Source organism: Diaphorina citri, unplaced genomic scaffold (genome assembly GCF_000475195.1).
Source record: "Diaphorina citri unplaced genomic scaffold, Diaci psyllid genome assembly version 1.1 scaffold2806, whole genome shotgun sequence".
Classification (NCBI taxonomy): Eukaryota; Metazoa; Arthropoda; class Insecta; order Hemiptera; family Psyllidae; genus Diaphorina; species Diaphorina citri.
Window position 1 is genome coordinate 22,490 of NW_007380223.1, and position 20,717 is coordinate 43,206.

A 20,717-nucleotide genomic window follows, 5' to 3' on the forward strand; every position below is an offset into this window, starting at 1 on the left:
ATCCAACAAAACCCGACTCCGCCCGACATCACTTACCAGCTTCGAGTTTCAGATCGCTGACGTCCTGGTTTTGATTCATCTGGTGATCTGCTTTCACGAGCCACCGGTAATACTGATTGGATGGGTTTGGCTCAGGATCGGACGCACTGGGACCGCTATTGCTAATGCTGAGATCGACTTGACTGCCCTTGGTGGCGCTCCGGCAGCCAAACCACCAGTAGCCTGAGTTCCGCGGGAACGGAGGGTCCGCTGAGTCGACCTGAGGAAGGGACATAAGGTGAGTCATTGGATTCGTATAAGCTTAACCCATCCCTTGGGGCAATTGTCCCAACACCAAAGCCTCAGAGTGGGTTACGTATGGAGTTAAGAGTCATTAGTTTGATCCGTCGAAATGGAACACTGGTGGCACAGTAAACAACAATGATGGGACACGAGGAATCGAGGAACCCACTCTGAAAAGATCCGATTGGGTAAAACCGCATAGGGAAAAAAGTTGCGCGAGAAACACCCATAGGTACAAGGGTATAGCACTTTTCCCCACGATTTTTCTCCCATGAAGGTTTTGCTGACATTGGTGGCACAGTAAACAACAATGATGGGACAGTAGGTAAACGAGGAATCGAAGAACCCACTCCGAAAAGGTCCGAATGGGTAAAACCTCATAGGGAAAAAAGTTGCGCGAGAAACACCCATAGGTGTAAGGGTATAGCACTTTTCCCCACGATTTTTCTCCCATGAAGGTTTTGCTTTGAAAAATTTTCTGAGAGCCACCCCGAAAGAACCTTTAGTCAATTTTCAAAATTCGGCTATTGGAATTGGACTGGGACACCCTACCTAGTAAAGAGGACATAAATATGTTTATTTAGGTACAGATTCTCTCTTATTCGCCCCTGGTATTACAGAGATCTTCCTCACCATCTCATCATTACGAATACCAACCTATCTATCGAACTCATCTCTGTATTGTTAACTAATAACAACGTCGCTCTAAGCACCATAATTATTGATAATCATGTGATTATGCTGGAAAATGTGGAAAAACAACACCTGATTGAGCAATAAACCAGAAATAGCCGGTCGGTTTGTAACAAGTCTCGACCTCTGGGCTCTGGAAGCTACCATATTATTGACACGAGACTTGAAGTTTCAAATGAGCCCTCTCGGGAAGTCATTATTCGTATAAAGCTAGAAACACACTGCCATCAAGTCACGTGACGTGATGGTAGTGTGTCTCTACCCTAAAGCTATTACCTTCTTTTGTAACATCCGTATTCAGTCTTCATAGGCATTTCCCTTCTGTTTAGTTTGAGATAATGGTCAAGTACAATATCATACATATTTCTGGACATGGTCTTCACTCCAGTCAAGTGAAGACCATGTCCAGAAATATGTATCATTTCCCTTCTGTTTTCTCTAAGTGGTATGTACATATCTTGACTTGGAATTTTGATATACATTTTGTGTGTGTGTGTGTGTGTGTGTGTGTGTGTGTGTGTGTGTGTGTGTGTGTGTGTGTGTGTGTGTGTGTGTGTGTGTGTGTGTGTGATGAGATTTGAACCCCATTGGACCATCAGATCAGAGTCCTTTTCTTGAATGATTTCTATACTGTTCCCTGAATCACTAGTAAATACAAAATTGAAGTTCGGGTTTCGGCACACATATCACCGCACCGCGCCAGCACCATCGTGATGCGGTGATGTGTGTCCCGACTAACGACCCCAACCTTTAGTCCACCATCTTCGCAATATCTTCCGATTCTTCTAGAATCACACTGTGGTTCCGTGTGATACAGTAGAGATTTGTATTTATACAAAATATCCACTCAATCAACGTGATATACACATGTCTACAATGTTTATGATATGGTTTAACGAGCAAGAATAATTGCCCTGTAATGTTTACATCAAATAATGTTCAGACCAATCAACTTGATGGTATTATTGTTATTGGTAAAAAAAGAGTGATTTTATTTTATTTTTTTATTTTTAAGTGAGAATATTTTTCTTTCAAGTAGGAAAAAGAAATTATTTTTTGAGTTACCAAGCCATCATTTTTACCAAGCCATTTCCCCCCTTTCTGAAATTGTTGACGCATCTACCTATTCTGAGAGTCAGCTTTTTACTAAAAAAAAAATTTGAGAAAGACGCATTAGACGCAGTAGTAGCCTACTGCTGGAGTAAAGGGACTTTTCAGTCCTATGCGAGCAGTATAAATAAGCACTATTATTATTATCATTATTACATTAGACGCATGTGGTCTGTGTCGTGGCATGCCCATCCCGTACTCATCAGATGGGCGAGAAGAGACACAATACTTCCCATTTAGGTGCTGGGTCAACACGAGAACACCAGAAAGTAACCTGTTGAAATAGAATTTAGATTAGAATAGGGAAGAAAGCATGAGCCAGAGTACCACCAGGTCCGTCAAATGGGTCACCATCACCATGCTCATCCCTCTCGAATCTGATCTCAATGTGAACCTGGAATAGAATAGAATTTGAATAGAATAGAATTTAGATTAGAATAGAATTTAGATTAGAATAGGGAAGAAAGCATGAGCCAGAGTACCACCTGGACCGTCAAAATTTTGGTGGGGATTATAAAATTGTGTGATGTGTAGCTGCAGAGTTCGTGGTGATGCTGTACCTATTGTTACCTTTGTACGAGTTGACCGTCCATTTCTCAGCGTCATCAAAATGAGCATCACCTCCGTACACAGGGAAGAAAGCATGAGCCAGAGTACCACCTGGTCCGTCAAATGGGTCACCATCACCATGCTCATCCCTCTCGAACCTGATCTCAATGTGAACCTGGAATAGAATAGAATTTGAATAGAATAGAATTTGAATAGAATAGAATTTAGATTAGAATAGGGAAGAAAGCATGAGCCAGAGTACCACCTGGACCGTCAAATGGGTCACCATTACCATGCTCATCCCTCTCGAACCTGATCTCAATGTGAACCTGGAATAGAATAGAATAGAATTTAGATTAGAATAGAATAGAATTTAGATTAGAATAGGGAAGAAAGGATGAGCCAGAGTACCACCTGGACCGTCAAATGGGTCACCATCACCATGCTCATCCCTCTCGAACCTGATCTCAATGTGAACCTGGAGTAGAATAGAATAGAATTTAGATTAGAATAGAATAGAATTTAGATTAGAATAGTAGAATAGGGAAGAAAGCATGAGCCAGAGTACCACCTGGACCGTCAAATGGGTCACCATCACCATGCTCATCCCTCTCGAACCTGATTTCAATGTGAACCTGGAGTAGAATAGAATAGAATAAAAGGGAAGAGAAAAGAAGTAAAGATACTAGATGTGAACGGACTCCAAAGTAGACACCCTGTTCAATTCGGCCGAGGGACTGTCAGTCTTGTCAACACTTATGCTTTCAAAGGTAAGTGGCGCCGTCGTATGGAAAGGTATGACACATAGTCGATTCTTTGAACAAGTACCTAAGTACAGTGACTCTGTTTTACCGGCATTTTTTCAATCCTTCTATAGCTCATTTTACCTCTGAAAGTAGAACAAGTATGACCGGACATATTTATGCAAAAATGCTATAGTATAGACCGAGGCAATGGATTAATAAATGAAATGAAGCGTGAAATCCGTGTTTCAGTGAATCTGTATCATGACATCACGTCAGACAACAATGAACATTGATGCCAATATTAGCAAAGATACCTACTTACAGATAGTTAAAACAATAGTAGAAATAAAAAGTCGAATAGATGTTTTGATATAATTTAGGGGAAATGATTAAACAATGGAATTGCAAAATGGAATTCCAAATTTGAAAAAGCCATATAAATCGGAAGAGATAAATTGTGAAGAACAGAATGTAAAGAAAATTGCTCGAGTTAAAGACAATCACATTAAGAATAAAGACAACCACAGTCAAATCCGTCGTCTGATATCAGATGAAATTGATCAAAAGAAATCGGAATATTATCAGGAAATTCAGAAATCAAGCGATTTTTCTCAGCTTTTTCATGGGGAAAAACGTTGAATCCAAATCTTAGAAATGAATGACTCTTAGAAAACAATCTGGATATATCACTTCTCAGAAAAAGATCATTTCTCGGAAAACGATGAAACACTTCTCTCCGCCATTTCAAGACGAACGATTATTGTATACTGACACTGGGAACTAATCAGCTAATCACAACATTCACAACCCTTGAGCTGAAAACAAAGCTTGAAAAATCGGATGTATGGGATGAGAAAAATGGACCGTGAAAATGGTGAAGAAAAAACAAGATACAAAAACAAAAGAAGAAGACGAAGAAGACGAAGAAGAAGACGACGACGAAAAATCTAGATACTAAATTAAGAATAAAATAGAGACGAAACAAAAGGAAAATTAAAGACGAAAAAAAAGAACCGTGAAAATGGTGAAGATAAAACAAGATACAAAAACAAAAGAAGACGAAGAAAAAGAAGAAGAAGGAGAAGAAGAGGAAGAAGAAGAAAAAGACGACGACGAAAAATCTAGATACTAAATTAAGAATAAAATAGAGACGAAACAAAAGGAAAATTAAAGACGAAAAAAAAGAACAAGTATGACCGGACATATGCAAAAATGCTATAGACCGAGGCAATGGATTAGTAAATGAAATGAAGCGTGAAATCCGTGTTTCAGTGAATCTGTATCATGACATCACGTCAGACAACAATGAACATTGATGCCAATATTAGCAAAGATACTACAAATAGTTAAAACAATAGTATAGAAATAAAAAGTCGAATAGATGTTTTGATATAATTTCGGGGAAATGATTAAAAAATGGAATTGCAAATTTGAAAAAGCCATATAAATCGGAAGAGATAAATTGTGTGTCGAATGGATGTTTTGATATAATTTCGGGGAAATGATTAAAAAATGGAATTGCAAATTTGAAAAAACCATATGAATCGGAAGAGATAAATTGTGAAGAACAGAATGTAAAGAAAATCGCTCGAGTTAAAGACAATCACATGAAGAATAAAGACAACCACAGTCAAATCCGTCATCTGATATCAGATGAAATTGATCAAAAGAAATCGGAATATTATCAGGAAATTCAGAAATCAAGCGATTTTTCTCAGCTTTTTCATGGGAGTCGAAAAGATGTTTTGATATAATTTCGGGGAAATGATTAAAAAATGGAATTGCAAATTTGAAAAAGCCATATAAATCGGAAGAGATACATTGTGAAGAACAGAATGTAAAGAAAATCGCTCGAGTTAAAGACAATCACATTAAGAATAAAGACAACCACAGTCAAATCCGTCGTCTGATAATATCAGATGAAATTGATCAAAAGAAATCGGAATAATTATCAGGAAATTCAGAAATCAAGCTATTTTTCTCAGCTTTTTCATGGGGAAAAACGTTGAATCCAAATCTTAGAAAGGAAAAGGAATGACTCTTAATAGAAAACAATCTGGATATATCACTTCTCAGAAAAAGATCATTTCTCGGAAAACGATGAAACACTTCTCTCCGCCATTTCAAGGAATGACTCTTAATAGTCTTAATAGAAAACAATCTGGATATATCACTTCTCAGAAAAAGATCATTTCTCGGAAAACGATGAAACACTTCTCTCCGCCATTTCAAGACGAAATTTTGCAATTGTTCAGCGAAATAATCCGAACCAATGAATAAAGTAATTTTGTGAACACTTTACACTCTGATAAGTAAAAAAACTGCAATCAATATGATCAATACTTCAATAGAAGTGATGAAAAACCCCAATGAATCGATTGCACAACGATTACACATACCACAGGTAAAAAACTGCAATCAATATGATCAATACTTCAATAGAAGTGATGAAAAACCCCAATGAATCGATTGCACAACGATTACACATACCACACGTCAACAAGCCATTAACAAGAGTCATTTTCCATGTAGGATTCCTTTCCTATTCTATTCTATTTGTTTATTTCTAATCTATTCTATTCAGGTTTCAAATGATCTTGCAACAAATCTGGTTCAGAAACCACCTCATAAATCGTCGAGATAATCCCAGGCGTTCTAAAACTTTTTGAAGTGGCGGACCCATAATTGCATAAATTTAAATTCAGATAAAATATAAAAATATTTCTATCAAGGCCATTTCGATTAGAAGGATTTAAAATTGGTGAGCTTTCGATACCACTTAGGGTACCTCATCAGATGGGCGAGATGAGACACAATACTTTCCATTAAATTTGGGAGCTGTGTCAACATGATCGTTACCTTCTGTATGCTAATCCCATAATAATAGCATAAATTTAAATTCATATAAAAAATAAAAATATTTCTATCAAGACCATTTCGATTAGAAGGTTTTAAAATAATTGGTGAGCTTTCGATACCACTGGGTGCCTCATCAGATGGGTGATATGAGACACAATACTTTCCATTAAATTTGGGAGCTTTGTCAACATGATCGTTACCTTCTGTATGCTAATCTAGCGCGTTACAACTGGGCTGACCATGACCCGTGGTCTACCTAATAGGTCCATGGTCCATAGACTGAGAACCACTAATCTAATCCATTGATCTTGGTCTTGTTTACGATTACCACTGGACTAACCGTGCCCTATACTAACCGTGCCCTATATTTCAGGACCATAAGACCTTCGTTGTTATGGTTCCTTCCTTCCTCCATCAAACCTCTTGGAAAAAGAGTCCCTAATCAAGGCCCTGCCATTCAATTATTCAAGTTTCAAATACTCTCAGAAAATCAGAATCATAAAAACAAAAACTCAAGTCATTATAATTAACATTCTTCTCAAAGTTCATGGTTGTTGCATCATAGGATTACTGCAGTCCGCAAGAGGTGTCATAGACAATAAGATAACCTGACAACCCAGGCAATCTGACATATCAGGCAATCTGACAACCCAGGCAATCTGACAACCCAGGCAATCTGACAGCTAGACAGACTGACAAACCACCGGAAAAGTTCAATAAAAACGATGAGCTTTCGAAAAAAATCTCATTGGAAAAACTTTAAATGCCAATTTTGTCAACTTTTAATAACGAACAAACATTTGTAAAATTTCCATGAGCTATTTATCATTACCTGGTGCTTCAGGGAACTCGAAAAAAAAGGAATCACAAGCCTTCCAAAAGGTAGATCAAGCTCAATCTTTAACAAGAAAATTTCATTGCCTATGACGGCCTATGTCCTATGTAATAAATAGGTATGATGAAACAAACAGATGGTACAATTATGGCGTCTCCACCAATTTTGGTGGAGATGCCTACAAGAGGATATTTTCTTCCAACAAAATACATAATGCAGGTAGGTATATTAACAAGTATAATGTTCTTCCAATGTTTGCTTTTCGAGTACACCAGTGTGTTGTAGTAAGAAAGTAAGCCAGGACTGTAAATATAGCCGGGAATTAATATTTAGTAGGGAATATTTCAAGAAAGTAAGCCAGGACTGAACATATAGCCGGGAATTAATATTTAGTAGGGAATATTTCAAGTTCTTTACCGGCATGCTATGATTAGTTCATGGACCATTGGATTTAGTAATTGTAAAACCTTGTCTAATATAAACACTGTGGCTTGCGAGATATTGTTCATACACATTGATGAAAATATCCGACTATAACTTAACAGAGTGAAAACTTTCTAGGTAAGTCGTATTTTCCTTTAGAAATTTCTTCTCTTCTTCTTCTTCTTCTTTTTTTTATAATTAAGCAAGGTCTACTGTATTAATTATGTATTGTACCATGTTAAACCCATAAAATACACGAGACCTTGTTTAGACTGCTGGGGTAAAGGGACTTTTTAGTCTCATTCGAGCAGGATAAACAAGGTATTCTATTCTATTCTCTTCTGTGAAGCTCGTTTTCCCTCTTGTGGTGTGACAGCGCCTTAAGAAGTAAGTTTTAAATCAAAACGATTTTAAATTTACGTAAAGTTTCTCGGCCTGTTTGTTTCACCATACCTGTCGAACGGTTTGTGCGATTGCGATTAAATTTGAGCGAACACAACCATTTCCATGAATTCAATTATTTCTGATGAGATTTGAACCTGATTGGACCATCAGATCAGAGTCCTTTTCTTGAATGATTTCTATTCTACAACTGTTCCCTAAACACTCTCGAATCTTTAATGTAATCTTTAATCTTTGTAATGTTTAATGTAATCTTTAATCTTTGTAATGTTTAATGTAATCTCGAATCTTGTGTCTTATGTCTCTAGTTATACCTGTTTTTCGTCATCGTTTATTGTAAATTGTGTGATTATTTGTAAATTGTATATAATGTGTATTAACAATACAAGTGACGGTATGTATAGAATCTAGACTCTGGATAGATAGGAGTTACCTACCATCCAGCGCGGACAGTAATGCCTCTTACGTCAGCCTCTTGAAATAGCGTAGAACCATTACTCAAATTTTGACTCCAGAACCATGTACAAGACTTGCTGAACTATCTACGTACTAGAACAAGTGCTGGAACTATCTATGCACTAGAACTATAAAGTGCTGGAACTATTAATAAGCTAGTATAAGTGCTGCGAAGTTCTTCTATTGTCTCTCGTAACTTTACTCCAAGGTAGCTGGTTCTGAATAATCAAATGTAATCATTCCCTCGATCGTACTAACAGTTCTCATGAGATCATTTTCCAAATCATCTGCGGGTACTATTAATCTGAATGAGATAGTAGGGCCGTATTCCTACAAAGGTATTATCTGTAGTCTTCAAATTTGCACTCCATACTTTGCAGTTTTCAAAGTAAAGCCTCTTATTGATAGATTCTGACGTGACTTTGTGAAGATTCATCTTGAAAAGAAGAACACAAATAGCTTTTACTCTTCACAGTTGTGTTTTTACACATCTACACTTCACTATTACACTTCACAACTGTGAAGAGTAAAAGCTATTTGTGTTCTTCTTTTAAAGCCTCTTAACTCTATCCAACAAGGCTTTCCATATTGCCTACAGTTTTCAAAGTATATACAACATAGTCATCCATACTTTCAGTCGCCCTTAGATTCGTAGAAGCTTAACTTAACCCATCCTTTAGGACTGTCTAGCTGTCTAGCCACTACACCTAAGCCTCAGATTGAACTTTTTGTGTTTGTTTTCAGTCGCTAGTCGTACTCTTCAAATCCTCATCTTCCCGGTACAATTTTGAAAGCAGTTGATCTCTATCCGTAATATTCTTGAAGGTTTTGTGTGAAGTGCGAAATATAACATTAGAAGTTTCTTCAGGCATAGGTCCCATGTTCTTAGGCATATTTGAACATAATAGGCCTCAATTTTATGAATCACTCAAACCTGGGCGAACGACTTGGTAAACTATTAAACCTATTTCAACATGATAACGACCTCTTTTATGACAAAATCACTTAGCAAAGAAAGACAAACTTGGGCCAATGTACTTGGGAAGGATGTAATTTCCATTGCCAGTTCTGCAAAAGTATGACGCTTGAGGTGTGTCCAAACATAGTCTACCGGCCGTCGATCGATGAAATAAATCTGCCTATTTTGTCGAGACAGTGTGGCCGGTTGCCGGTTCAGTCGACATCGATTGATGGCCGGTCAACTGTGTGTGGACATACCTTGACAAATTGAGTTTTAAGTCGGTAGCCAAAAAATGAGTAGTAAGAGCAGGGTATGAGAAGGCAGATCAGAAATGGGAGCAGCACATGGTAGAGATATAGGTGATCTCATACCCCTGCAATCAATATGATCAATACTTCAATAGAAGTGATGAAAAACCCCAATGAACCGATTGCACAACGATTACACATACCACATTTTGAAAAAGAGACATAAATAGGTAATAACAGCTGTAATAAATAATAGTTAGAGGTACTTGATTAGTCGTACATCAAAATATGAGGTAGATGAATGAAAATATTGGAAATATTGTAGGTACACTAGAATAGATCATGGAAAGAATTAAAATATTGTTAAAAACCGCAACAATCATGTTGGTGCCAATTTGATCTATAGAATATTTGGGAATTCTATGATCCTATTTGTAAATCTATTCAATTCGCTTGATGATCTCATTATAACGTTCGCACTACATACCACATTTTGAAAAAGAGACATAAATAGGTAATAATAATAACAGCTATAATAAATAATAGTTAGAGGTACTTGATTAGATGATTAGTTGTACATCAAAATATGAGGGAGGTATATGAATGAAAATATTGGAAACATTACACTAGAATAGATCATAGAAAGAATTAAAATATTGTTAAAAACCGCAACAATCATGTTGGTGCCAATTATTTGATCTATAGAATATTTGGGAATTCTATGATCCTATTTGTAAATCTATTCAATTCGCTTGATGATCTCATTATAACGTTCGCACTTCGCAGTGATCAATTATTTTTTATAAATTGGGAAAAGCTATAAGTAAATAATCATAATCACTTATGTCTTATGTCTGAATATTTTTTTACCCAAATTACTGTTGTGCATGTTTTGAAGAAAGTAAGTACCTATATCTACCTATCTACAATTCTACATATACATGAGTGTTGAGAGAAAGAACCAAGTAAATAAGTAAGTCTTCTTCTTATTTGCCTTTTCTCGTGTACAGACGGAGTCGGCGTTTTTCGTCAGTCTCTCAATCAGCCCTAACTAGGGTGATTGCTTTAGGCTGATATTTGGTTTTGGCTACAAATTTTACGAGTGGATGCCTTTCGCACTCAACCTTTGCTATTTCTTTAGCAAGGGAAATTCAGCTTGATATAGAATAGAATAGAACAGAATAGAATAGAATAGAATAACAGGGAAGCGAAAAGAAGTAAAGATACTAGATGTGAACGGACTCCAAAGTAGACACCCTGTTCAATTCGGCCGAGAGCCTGTCAGTCTTGTCAACACTTGGGCTTTCAAAGGTAACTAAGTGGCGCAGTCGTATGGAAAGGTATGACACATAGGCGATTCTTTGAACAAGTACCTAAGTACAGTGACTCTGTTTTACCGGCATTTTTTCAATCCTTCTATAGCTCATTTTACCTCTGAAAGTTAACACAGTATGCAAGTGTTTTCTTTGACTTCACCCATTTGATTTACACAGGCCAGTATTTCTTAAATTCTGGATTAACTGAAAACTCTCTGTGCTGAGATCAGTCATAAATAGGTACATATCTCTAGAAGCAAGGTCACTTTCTTGACTTGGCGGGGCGGAGAGCTACCACGCTCCTTAATATTTAGCTGTTCCATCTTGTCTCAATAAGGATTTATCTCTAGGGATTTCGAATTTCGACATACCTGGCCAGATTTCTTGGCTGTGAAAGTGAGTGGGGTGACGTCGGCCCATACTTGGAATGCTTTCCTTCCATCTTGTCTCAATAAGGATTTATCTTTAGGGATTTCGAATTTCGACATACCTGGCCAGATTTCTTGGCTGTGAAAGTGAGTGGGGTGACGTCGGCCCATACTTGGAATGCTTTCCTTATCACCTCATCTGTTTCATGGCGACCTAATACTCGGGGGTACTTGGAGATCTTGTAGGTGAGGTCCTTCACTCGCCATCTGCTTCCTGAAAAATTAACAGAAAAGTAGAATTAGCAAACGAGCGAAAAGATTGTTGATTAGGTTTTTTGGGTTGAAGTTTTTTATCCCTCCAAAAAATTGAAAATTTCCCGTTTGATCTCTTATTTCCCTCGTCTATTTTTTTTTTTATTACGGCCTAACACTCGTGGGTACTTGGAGATCTTGTAGGTGAGGTCCTTTACTCGCCATCTGCTTCCTGAAAAATTAACAGAAAAGTAGAATTAGCAAACAAGCGAAAAGATTGTTGATTAGGTTTTTTTGGGTTGAAGTTTTTTATCCCTCCAAAAAATTGAAAATTTCCCGTTTGATCTCTTATTTCCCTCGTCTATTTTTTTTTTACATAAATAAAATAGAGGTACATAGTATAAAATATTGAATGCAAAGGACAAACATTGCCAGACTAGATAGCTTGGTCGGTAGCGCGTCTGCCTTGAAAAATGAATGGGTAATTATTCTGAACGAACAGTGTTCGTTGTCGGAACGGCTGGCTTTCTCCTATCCTGTCCCCCTTTTGTCTTCGATTTCCCTCTATTAAACCTCTTTAGAAAAAAGGATCAGGTTTTCTCCAGCCGGTAACACCAGTTAGTTCCGACTGCGCCAAGGTCGAAGGTCGAAACACACTGCCGTCATCACGTCACGTAACGTGATAGTAGTGTAGCTCTCTTGAACAAATTTACCTACAATATTATGGGGAAAACTTTGAACTTCATCTTTCTGACACCACATGAGCTCACGTGACGTGACGTAACGTGACATGACCTTTAGGCTCTTACCTTTGAAAGCGTAAGTGTTTCCCTCGGCCGAATTGAACAGGGTGTCCACCTTGGAGTCAGTACACAATTCTCCATCATCATCTGCTGGCGGTTGCTCTGTGGCTGGCTTCTTACCACTTCCACTGCCGGTGGAGTCTGCGTCATCATCGGAATCACCTCCGTGGTGATGGTTTGGTGGGCCGTACAGAGCCTGAAAATTCAGGGTATTTACATATAAGGCCAGCCATGATATCAGGAGGAAATTTTTGAAAAGACCTCCCTTAGGAATCAGCCCTGAGGATAGGTCTGGCCTAAGGATAGGGTCTTGAGTGTTACTAAAAGTGTTGTGTTTTTTGATAATTCTTTACCGCCATAGAAACTTTTGGTCCCTTGAAATACATAATTTAACCATCATGAGGACTTGGAATTATTCTTCTTAAACCATGGAAACCAGTGGCGTAGCGTGTACGTATGGCGTGTATGGCGGCCATACAACTCAAAAGTTCACTCTAATGCCCATAAATATTAATGGCATGTACTGTGATGGGACTTGGTAGACCTGTGCATGAGCCCAACATGCCCTACACTTGAATTTAGACCACGCTACGCCACTGATGGAAACCCTTTTTGCCTGCCAGCTAGCTAGGCTGGTTAGCAGCTCGCTGGTCTGCTCCCTCATCTAGACGCTGGTCTACTTCCTGTTCAACGTCCTCCATCTTCCAGCATTAACCTCGCCTAGTGGTGACCTTCGTAGATTCGGAGAAGCTTCATGCACGAAAAGCCCAATCTGAGGCTTAGTTGTAGGGGCTAAACAGGCCTAATTAATATATATATATTAAAAAAAATATGAGTATTCCACCGCCGTTTTTATTTCGGAGCAATGAAACACCTGCCTCGGTGGTGTAGTGGTCAAGGCGTTCGCCTGGTAAACAGGAGGGCGTGGGTTCAATCCCAGCCGAGGTATAGAGTGTTTTGATTTTCAGTTGTGTTTTCCTTTCAGAATTTCCCCCTCTTCTTTCTTTCTTCTTCTTCTTTCTTCCTTTCTTCTTCTTCTTTCTTTCTTTCTTCTTCTTCTTTCTTCCTTTCTTCTTCTTCTTTCTTTCTTTCTTCTTCTTCTTCTTCTTCTTTCTTTCTTTCTTCTTTCTTTCTTTCTTCTTCTTTCTTTCTTCTTCTTTCTTGCTTTCTTTCTTTTTCTTCTTTCTTTCTTCTTCTTCTTTCTTTCTTTCTTCTTCTTCTTCTTCTTCCCCTTCTCCTCCTCCTTCTTCTTCTTCGTTTCCCCTCCTTTGGAGTGATAGCGCCTATACTGTAGGAAATCCAAGTTGTGAGTTGTGAGCCATCGAAAAGGAAAATAGAATTTTCCTCTTCTATTTCAGGACCATAAGATCTTCGTCGTAATAGTCCCTTCCTTCCTCCATCAAACCTCTTGGAAAAAGAGTCCCCTAATCAAGGCCCTGCCATTCAATTATTCAAGTTTCAAATACTCTCAGAAAATCAGAATCATAAATAAACAAAAACTCAAGTCATTTTATAATTAACATTCTTCTCAAAGTTCATGGTTGTTGCATCATAGGATTACTGCAGTCCGCAAGAGGTGTCATAGACAATAAGATAACCTGACAACCCAGGCAATCTGACATATCAGGCAATCTGACAACCCAGGCAATCTGACATATCAGACAAGCTGACAACTCAGGCAACCTGACAACTAGACAGACTGACAAACCACTGGAAAAGTTCAATAAAAACGATGAGCTTTCGATAAAAATCTCATTGGAAAAACATTAAATGCCAATTTTGTCAACTTTTATTAACGAACAAACATTTGTAAAATTTCCATGAGCTATTTATCATTACCTGGTGCTTCAGGGAACTCAGAAAAAAAAAGGAATCACTAGCCTTCCAAAAGGCAGATCAAGCTCAATATTTAACAAGAAAATTTCATTGCCTATGACGGTATAATGAAACAAAGTAATAAATACGTATGATGAAACAAACAGATGGTACAATTATGGCATCTCCACCAATTTTGGTGGAGATGGCTACAAGAGGATACTTTCTTCCAACAAAATACATAATGTAGGTATAGTAACAAGTATAATGTTCTTCCAATGTTTGCTTTTCGAGTACACCAGTGTGTTGTAGGTTGTAGTAAGAAAGTAAGCCAGGACAGGACTGTACATATAGCCGGGAATTAATATTTAGTAGGGAATATTTCAAGAAAGTAAGCCAGGACTGAACATATAGCCGGGAATTAATATTTAGTAGGGAATATTTCAAGTTCTTTACCGGCATGCTACGATTAGGTCATGGACCATTGGATTTAGTTATTGTAAAACCTTGTCTAATATAAACACTGTGGCTTGCGAGATATTTTTCATACACATTGATGAAAATATCCGACTATAACTTATTTTTATTATTATTTTTTTAAGAGGTTTTGACAGAGGGAACTGTAACTGCTATGGTCTTATCGTCCCGAAAATCGAAGAGAGAAGGAAGACAGAATAGGCTTGATATTATAGGTATTAGGTACTCCCTGTTTAAAGTCCCCCAGCCAGACAAAGTACGTAAGTACCTAAGTAACTTCTTGCAGGGTTTCAGCAGTCATTATATATATGTTCTGTGGATCAACTTTTTTGATGTTCTGTAAAAGTATTTATATTTTATATATATCAAGTACCTATTTATATTTTATTTATATCAAGTTAAGTAAGTTCGGTCGAAATTTGACTCACCTTGCAGGGCGTATCGTTTGCTCCTCGGATCGGACGCAAAGCCCACCTTGTCTCTTACACCACATCGGGGTAATGTCATCATGTGTAGCGTGTCATCATCCAGGTGACCTGGGGAAAACAAAATGGTGAACACAATTAGTCCAAAATGGTGGATAACAAGTAGTACAAAATGAAAGACACAATTAGTACAAAATGGTGAACACAATTAGTACAAAATGGTGAACACAATTAGTACAAAATGAAAGACACAATTAGTACAAAATGGTGGATAACAAATAGTACAAAATGAAAGACACAATTAGTACAAAATGGTGAACACAATTAGTACAAAATGGTGGATACAAATAGTGCAAAATGGTGAACACAATTAGTACACAATGGTGAACACAATTAGAACAAAATGGTGGATAACAAATAGTACAAAATGGTGGATACAAATAGTACAAAATGAAAGACACAATTAGTACAAAATGGTGGATGCAAATTCAAAATAGCGGACATCAATTGGTACGAAATGGAGGATAAAAACTCAAAATGGCGAACACAATCAGTACAAAATTACAAATATGTACACGGAGGAAAGTACAATTAATAGAGTTTAAGTCAGCTCCCATGGCGTAGTGGTCACTGCACTAGCCTTGCACGCGGGAGACCCGGGTTCGATTCCCGGCGGGGTCAAGAAATTTGTATTATGCAAATGATTGATCCCGTGACTGGCTGTTGCGGGGCCCACTCAGCCTCGTGAGGAAAATGAGTAGCTATGACATGTAAATGCGCTTAGCAACAGGTAGCTGTTGCGGGGCCCACTCAGCCTCGTGAGGAAAATGAGTAGCTATGACATATAAATGCGCATAGCGACCGGTGCCAGCAGGGTAGGTAAACATTGGTTGTTAGGATTATTGAGATACTTATTGGGAAAAATCCTACAATGCTGCAGTGAGCACCAAAGTTGTGACATAATAACAACAAAGAAATTGTTAATTTTACATTAATAGAGTTTACAAGTTTAGGAGACTTAGGGTGGAAGAACTCTATTGAGTTATTTGCCCTAATTTAAGGTGTTGGATTGTAAAACTGTGTCCAGGCATAATCGACAACCGTCGATCGACCATCCACCGATGTCGATCGACGGTCGTCGACTATGTGTGGACACGGCTTTATGTTGGAGTGTCGACCTTCCTGACCCCAGAGTTCCGAAACTCGGTCTCTCAATTGGGCTCTTTTTTTTCAGGATAGGTCATTAAAAGATAGTATTTTTTTTTTCATTTATTTATTATTATTATTTTTTTTTTAGGTTTGACAGAGGGAACTTTAACTGCTATGGTCTTATCGTCCCGAAATCGAAGAGAGAAGGAAGACAGGATAGGAGAAATCACAGCAAGAAAGGTGAGAGTCCAAGATCCCAGTTTCCACGTGATTTCAGCTTTCTCAGTTGTTTTAGCTTGTCGGTTCTGGTTCAGTTGTAATTAGTGCGTGCCGAAAGTCATTTCTACGGGCGGTTTGTTAATTAATACGTGTGCTAATATTATTAGTGATTTATTGTTTAATAATTTGAGAACTAACAAAACAATTAAGTGATTTGATAGATTTAACAGTAAAAAAGATGAATGTCCAGTTTCACCCCTGGACTCTCATCTTTATTGATGTTTTTTGTTTGACCTTTGAATACAATTTTAATTTTTAAATTTTCCCTACTAGTGCTTATGTTTCAATTCACCATAGGATATATGCTCAACAATATTTTCCACCGATTAGCGAAAAAAAAATAATTAAAATCCCAAGTGTTAGCATTTACATTTAGTAATAGCGTTTCAAAGTTTAAAACGCGATTTTCTCGAAATGAGAAAAGGTGGACTCCCATCTTTTTTCCCGTGGGGTCTTCAACTTAACAGAGTGGAAACTTTCTAGGTAAGTCGTATTTTCCTTTAGAAATTTCTTCTCTTCTTCTTTTTTTTTTTCTTTTTTTTTATAACTAAGCAAGGTCTACTGTATTAATTATGTATTGTACCATGTTAAACCCATAAAATACACGAGACCTTGTTTAGACTGCTGGGGTAAAGGGAATTTTTAGTCTCATTCGAGCAGGATAAACAAGGTATTCTATTCTATTCCCTTCTGTGAAGCTCGTTTTCCCTCTTTTGGTGTGACAGCGCCTTAAGAAGTAAGTTTTAAATCCAAACGATTTTGAATTTACGTAAGTTTCTCGGCCTGTTTGTTTCGCCATAACTGTCGAACGGTTTGTCCGATGTTCGATTTCGATTAAATTTGAGCGAACACAACCATTTCCATGAATTCAATTTTCTGATGAGATTTGAACCTGATTGGACCATCAGATCAGAGTCCTTTTCTTGAATGATTTCTATTCTATACTGTTCCCTGAATCACTAGTAGGTATAAATACAAATTTGAAGTTTGGGTTTCGGGACACATATCAGCGCAGCCAGCCTAGTTAGCTTAGTTGGTAGTGCGTCTGCCTTGTAAGCGCTAGGCCGTGGGTTCGATTCCCGCCCGGGGCGGATTTTATCGAACCCGCGGCCTAGCGCTTACAAGGCAGACGCGCTACCAACTAAGCTAACTAGGCTGGCAGGATAGGTCATTAAAAGATAGTATTTGAAAAACTAGTAAAGACACAAACAGAAAATTCTATTTAGGGGTATGCGGGCATGATGACGTGACGGTATGTATAGAATCTAGAGCTAGACTCTGGATAGATAGGAGTTACCTACCATTCAGCGCGGACAGTAATGCCTCTTACGTCATCCTCTTGAATTAGCATAAACCATTACTCAAATTTTGACTCCAGAACTATGTACAAGACTTGCTGAACTATCTATGTACTAGAATAAGTGCTGGAACTATCTATGCACTAGAACTATAAAGTGCTGGAACTATTAATAAACTAGTATAAGTGCTGCGAAGTTCTTCTATTGTCTCTCGTAACTTTACTCCAAGGCAGCTGGTTCTGACTAATCAAATTAAATCACTCCCTCAATCGCACTAACAATTCTCATGAGATCATTTTCCAAATCATCTGCGGGTACTATTAATCTGAATGAGATACTAGGGCCGTATTCCTACAAAGGTATCATCTGTACTCTTCAAATTTGCACTCCATACTTTGCAGTTTTCAAAGTAAAGCCTCTTTATTGATAGATTCTGACGTGACTTTGTGAAGATTCATTTTGAAAAGAAGAACACAAATCGCTTTTACTCTTGACAGTTGTGTTTTTACACTTCTACACTTCACTATTACTCTTCACAACTGTGAAGAGTAAAAGCTATTTGTGTTCTTGTTTTAAAGCCTCTTAACTCTATCCAACAAGGCTTTCCATATTGCCTACAGTTTTCAAAGTACCTACAACATAGTCATCCATACTTTCAGTCGCCCTTAGATTGGTAGAAGCTTAACCCATCCTTTAGGGCTGTCTAGGTGTCTAGTGTCTAGCCACTACACCTAAGCCTCAGATTGAACTTTTTGTGTTTGTTTTCAGTCGCTAGTCGTACTCTTCAAATCCTCATCTTCCCGTTTAGGTAAGGTATATAAGCATACCTTGAAAATTTGAGCTCTTAGTACCAAGTAGTTCCGGAGATATAGAGGCGCAAAAATCGCAATTTTTTTACTCATTCACTCACTCACTCACTCACTCACTCATCAAAATGTTGAGGCACTTCCCGATATAGTAGAAATTTGAAATTTGGCAGGATGGTAGGTCTTGATGAGTAAGTAAAGGGGAAAATCTGAAAATCGGCAAAAGTTGCACTGGGCGCCGCCCACAGGCAGAAATAACCGCTTTTTGGCGGTTTTCACCAAACGGTTAGAGATATCGAAAAAGTTATGAGAAGTAGACCCCCCCCAAAACCATACCTAAAACCCCCGAAATATCAGTTTTCATTAACATCAGGACAACGGTTAGGGTTAGCGGTGTTTTACCGTATTTTTCGACATTTCGACCGCTATTTTGCTGATGATTAAAGACTTGGTTAAGTACTTACTTAATTAGGGTAAGTGTACCATTTATTCGCCCACCTAAGGGTTTTTCCAGACAAAAACACTTATATCTCTGGTCCTAATTATTTTGGTGTACCTATCAAAAATGATATGGTAGTAGATGTTGACATCTACTGACAAAAATGATAAACAACAACAAGAACAACGCCAACAATCAAAAATGATATGGTAGTAGATGTTGACATCTACTGACAAAAATGATAAACAACAACAAGAACAACGCCAACAACACCAACACCAACAACAACAACAACAACAACAACACCAACACCAACACCAACAACAACAACAACAACAACAACAACAACAACAACAACACCAACAACAACAACAACACCAACAAAAACAACAACAACAACAACAACAACACCAACACCAACAACAACAACAATAACAGCAACAACAACAACAACAACACCAACAACAACACCAACAACAACACCAACAACAACACCAACAACAACAACAACAACAACACCAACAACACAATTTTGAAAGCAGTAAGTTGATCTCTATCCGTAATATTCTTGAAGGTTTTGTGTGAAGTGCGAAATATAACATTAGAAGTTTCTTCAGGCATAGGTCCCATGTGTATTTCTGCAGGTACTAGATCATTTTTACGTTTCCACTCATGACTTTAGACTTTCATTAACACCTTGCTAATTATGTCGCTATTAGGTGTTGGGATTAAGTCATTCTATTGTTCTGAAGAATTGAGTATCAATTGCTCCTTAGTCATTATTTCATTAATATTGATGCTTTTTGTTCTGGAATATTGAGCATCGATTGCCATTTTAGAACCTTGCTAATTATGTCGCTAAGGTGTTGGGATTAAGTCATTCTATTGTTCTGAGGAATTGAGTATCAATTGCTCCTTAGTCATTATTTCATTAATATTGATGCTTTTTGTTCTGGAATATTGAGCATCGATTGCCATTTTAGTCATTATTTCATTAATATTGATGCTTTGGTTTTCAAGCTTAGAGATGTGACTTTCCTGTCTTGAAAATGTGTGAAAAATAGCTTGTGGTGGTGTTTTTCAATTTCTCTTTCCTGTTTTGGAAGTGCGTTGAAAATAGCTCTTGTATAAGACCTGCCATTGTTTTATAGGCAATTATGTACCACATCGCACATCCTTATTCGATAAATCAACCTGATTATGGACACTATTGGCTGTCCGAAATACACAGCCCGTTTTGGTTTTTGTGAACTTTGTGGCCATTGTATTTTGAAGTGTTGTATTTTGGTGTTTGTTGTCTGGTCTGTCTTTGTCTCTGGTTTGGCCAAAAGACTCTGCTCAAAGGCTATATCCGAACCTTTCCAATTCTCAGATATAACATGAGAGTATAGTGTTTGCTAACAACTAAGAATGCTTCGAGACTATAACCGAACATTCTCCTAGTATTCTCACAGATTCCATATAGACCGAGCTGTCAGTTATTTCACTGTCAATGACACTGGCATTGATCCATGTGCTCATCTCAGTGTCTACTACATAATCCAATAGTTTCCAATCTCTTATCAATGTCTACTACATCCTCAATAGTTTCCAATGTCTCGTGTTTCACCTATTTGGATGTCAGCCTCATTTCGCATGCAGCAAGCATCCATCTGAGCGCACGGCAGTGCGCCAGGCCAAGTTCCAGTAAGCACGCCTGTGTATCTTTACACGAACCGATTCGGCA

The 20,717-nt window shown here is 37.8% G+C and overlaps 1 protein-coding gene across 1 annotated transcript in view; it reads right to left on the minus strand.

Moving 5' to 3' along the window:
- LOC103519571 (matrix metalloproteinase-24-like) overlaps window positions 1–15,153 on the minus strand; it is a 34,876-nt gene extending 19,723 nt beyond the window's left edge. The window contains exons 1-3 of the mRNA XM_026831026.1: window positions 15,024–15,153; window positions 11,371–11,522; window positions 2,656–2,809 (exon numbers count right to left, since the gene is read on the minus strand). Coding sequence (XP_026686827.1) covers window positions 2,656–2,809; window positions 11,371–11,522; window positions 15,024–15,105 — 388 coding nt within the window. The 5' untranslated portion in view covers window positions 15,106–15,153. The remainder of the gene's footprint in view (window positions 1–2,655; window positions 2,810–11,370; window positions 11,523–15,023) is intronic.
- Window positions 15,154–20,717: the final 5,564 nt, after the last annotated feature.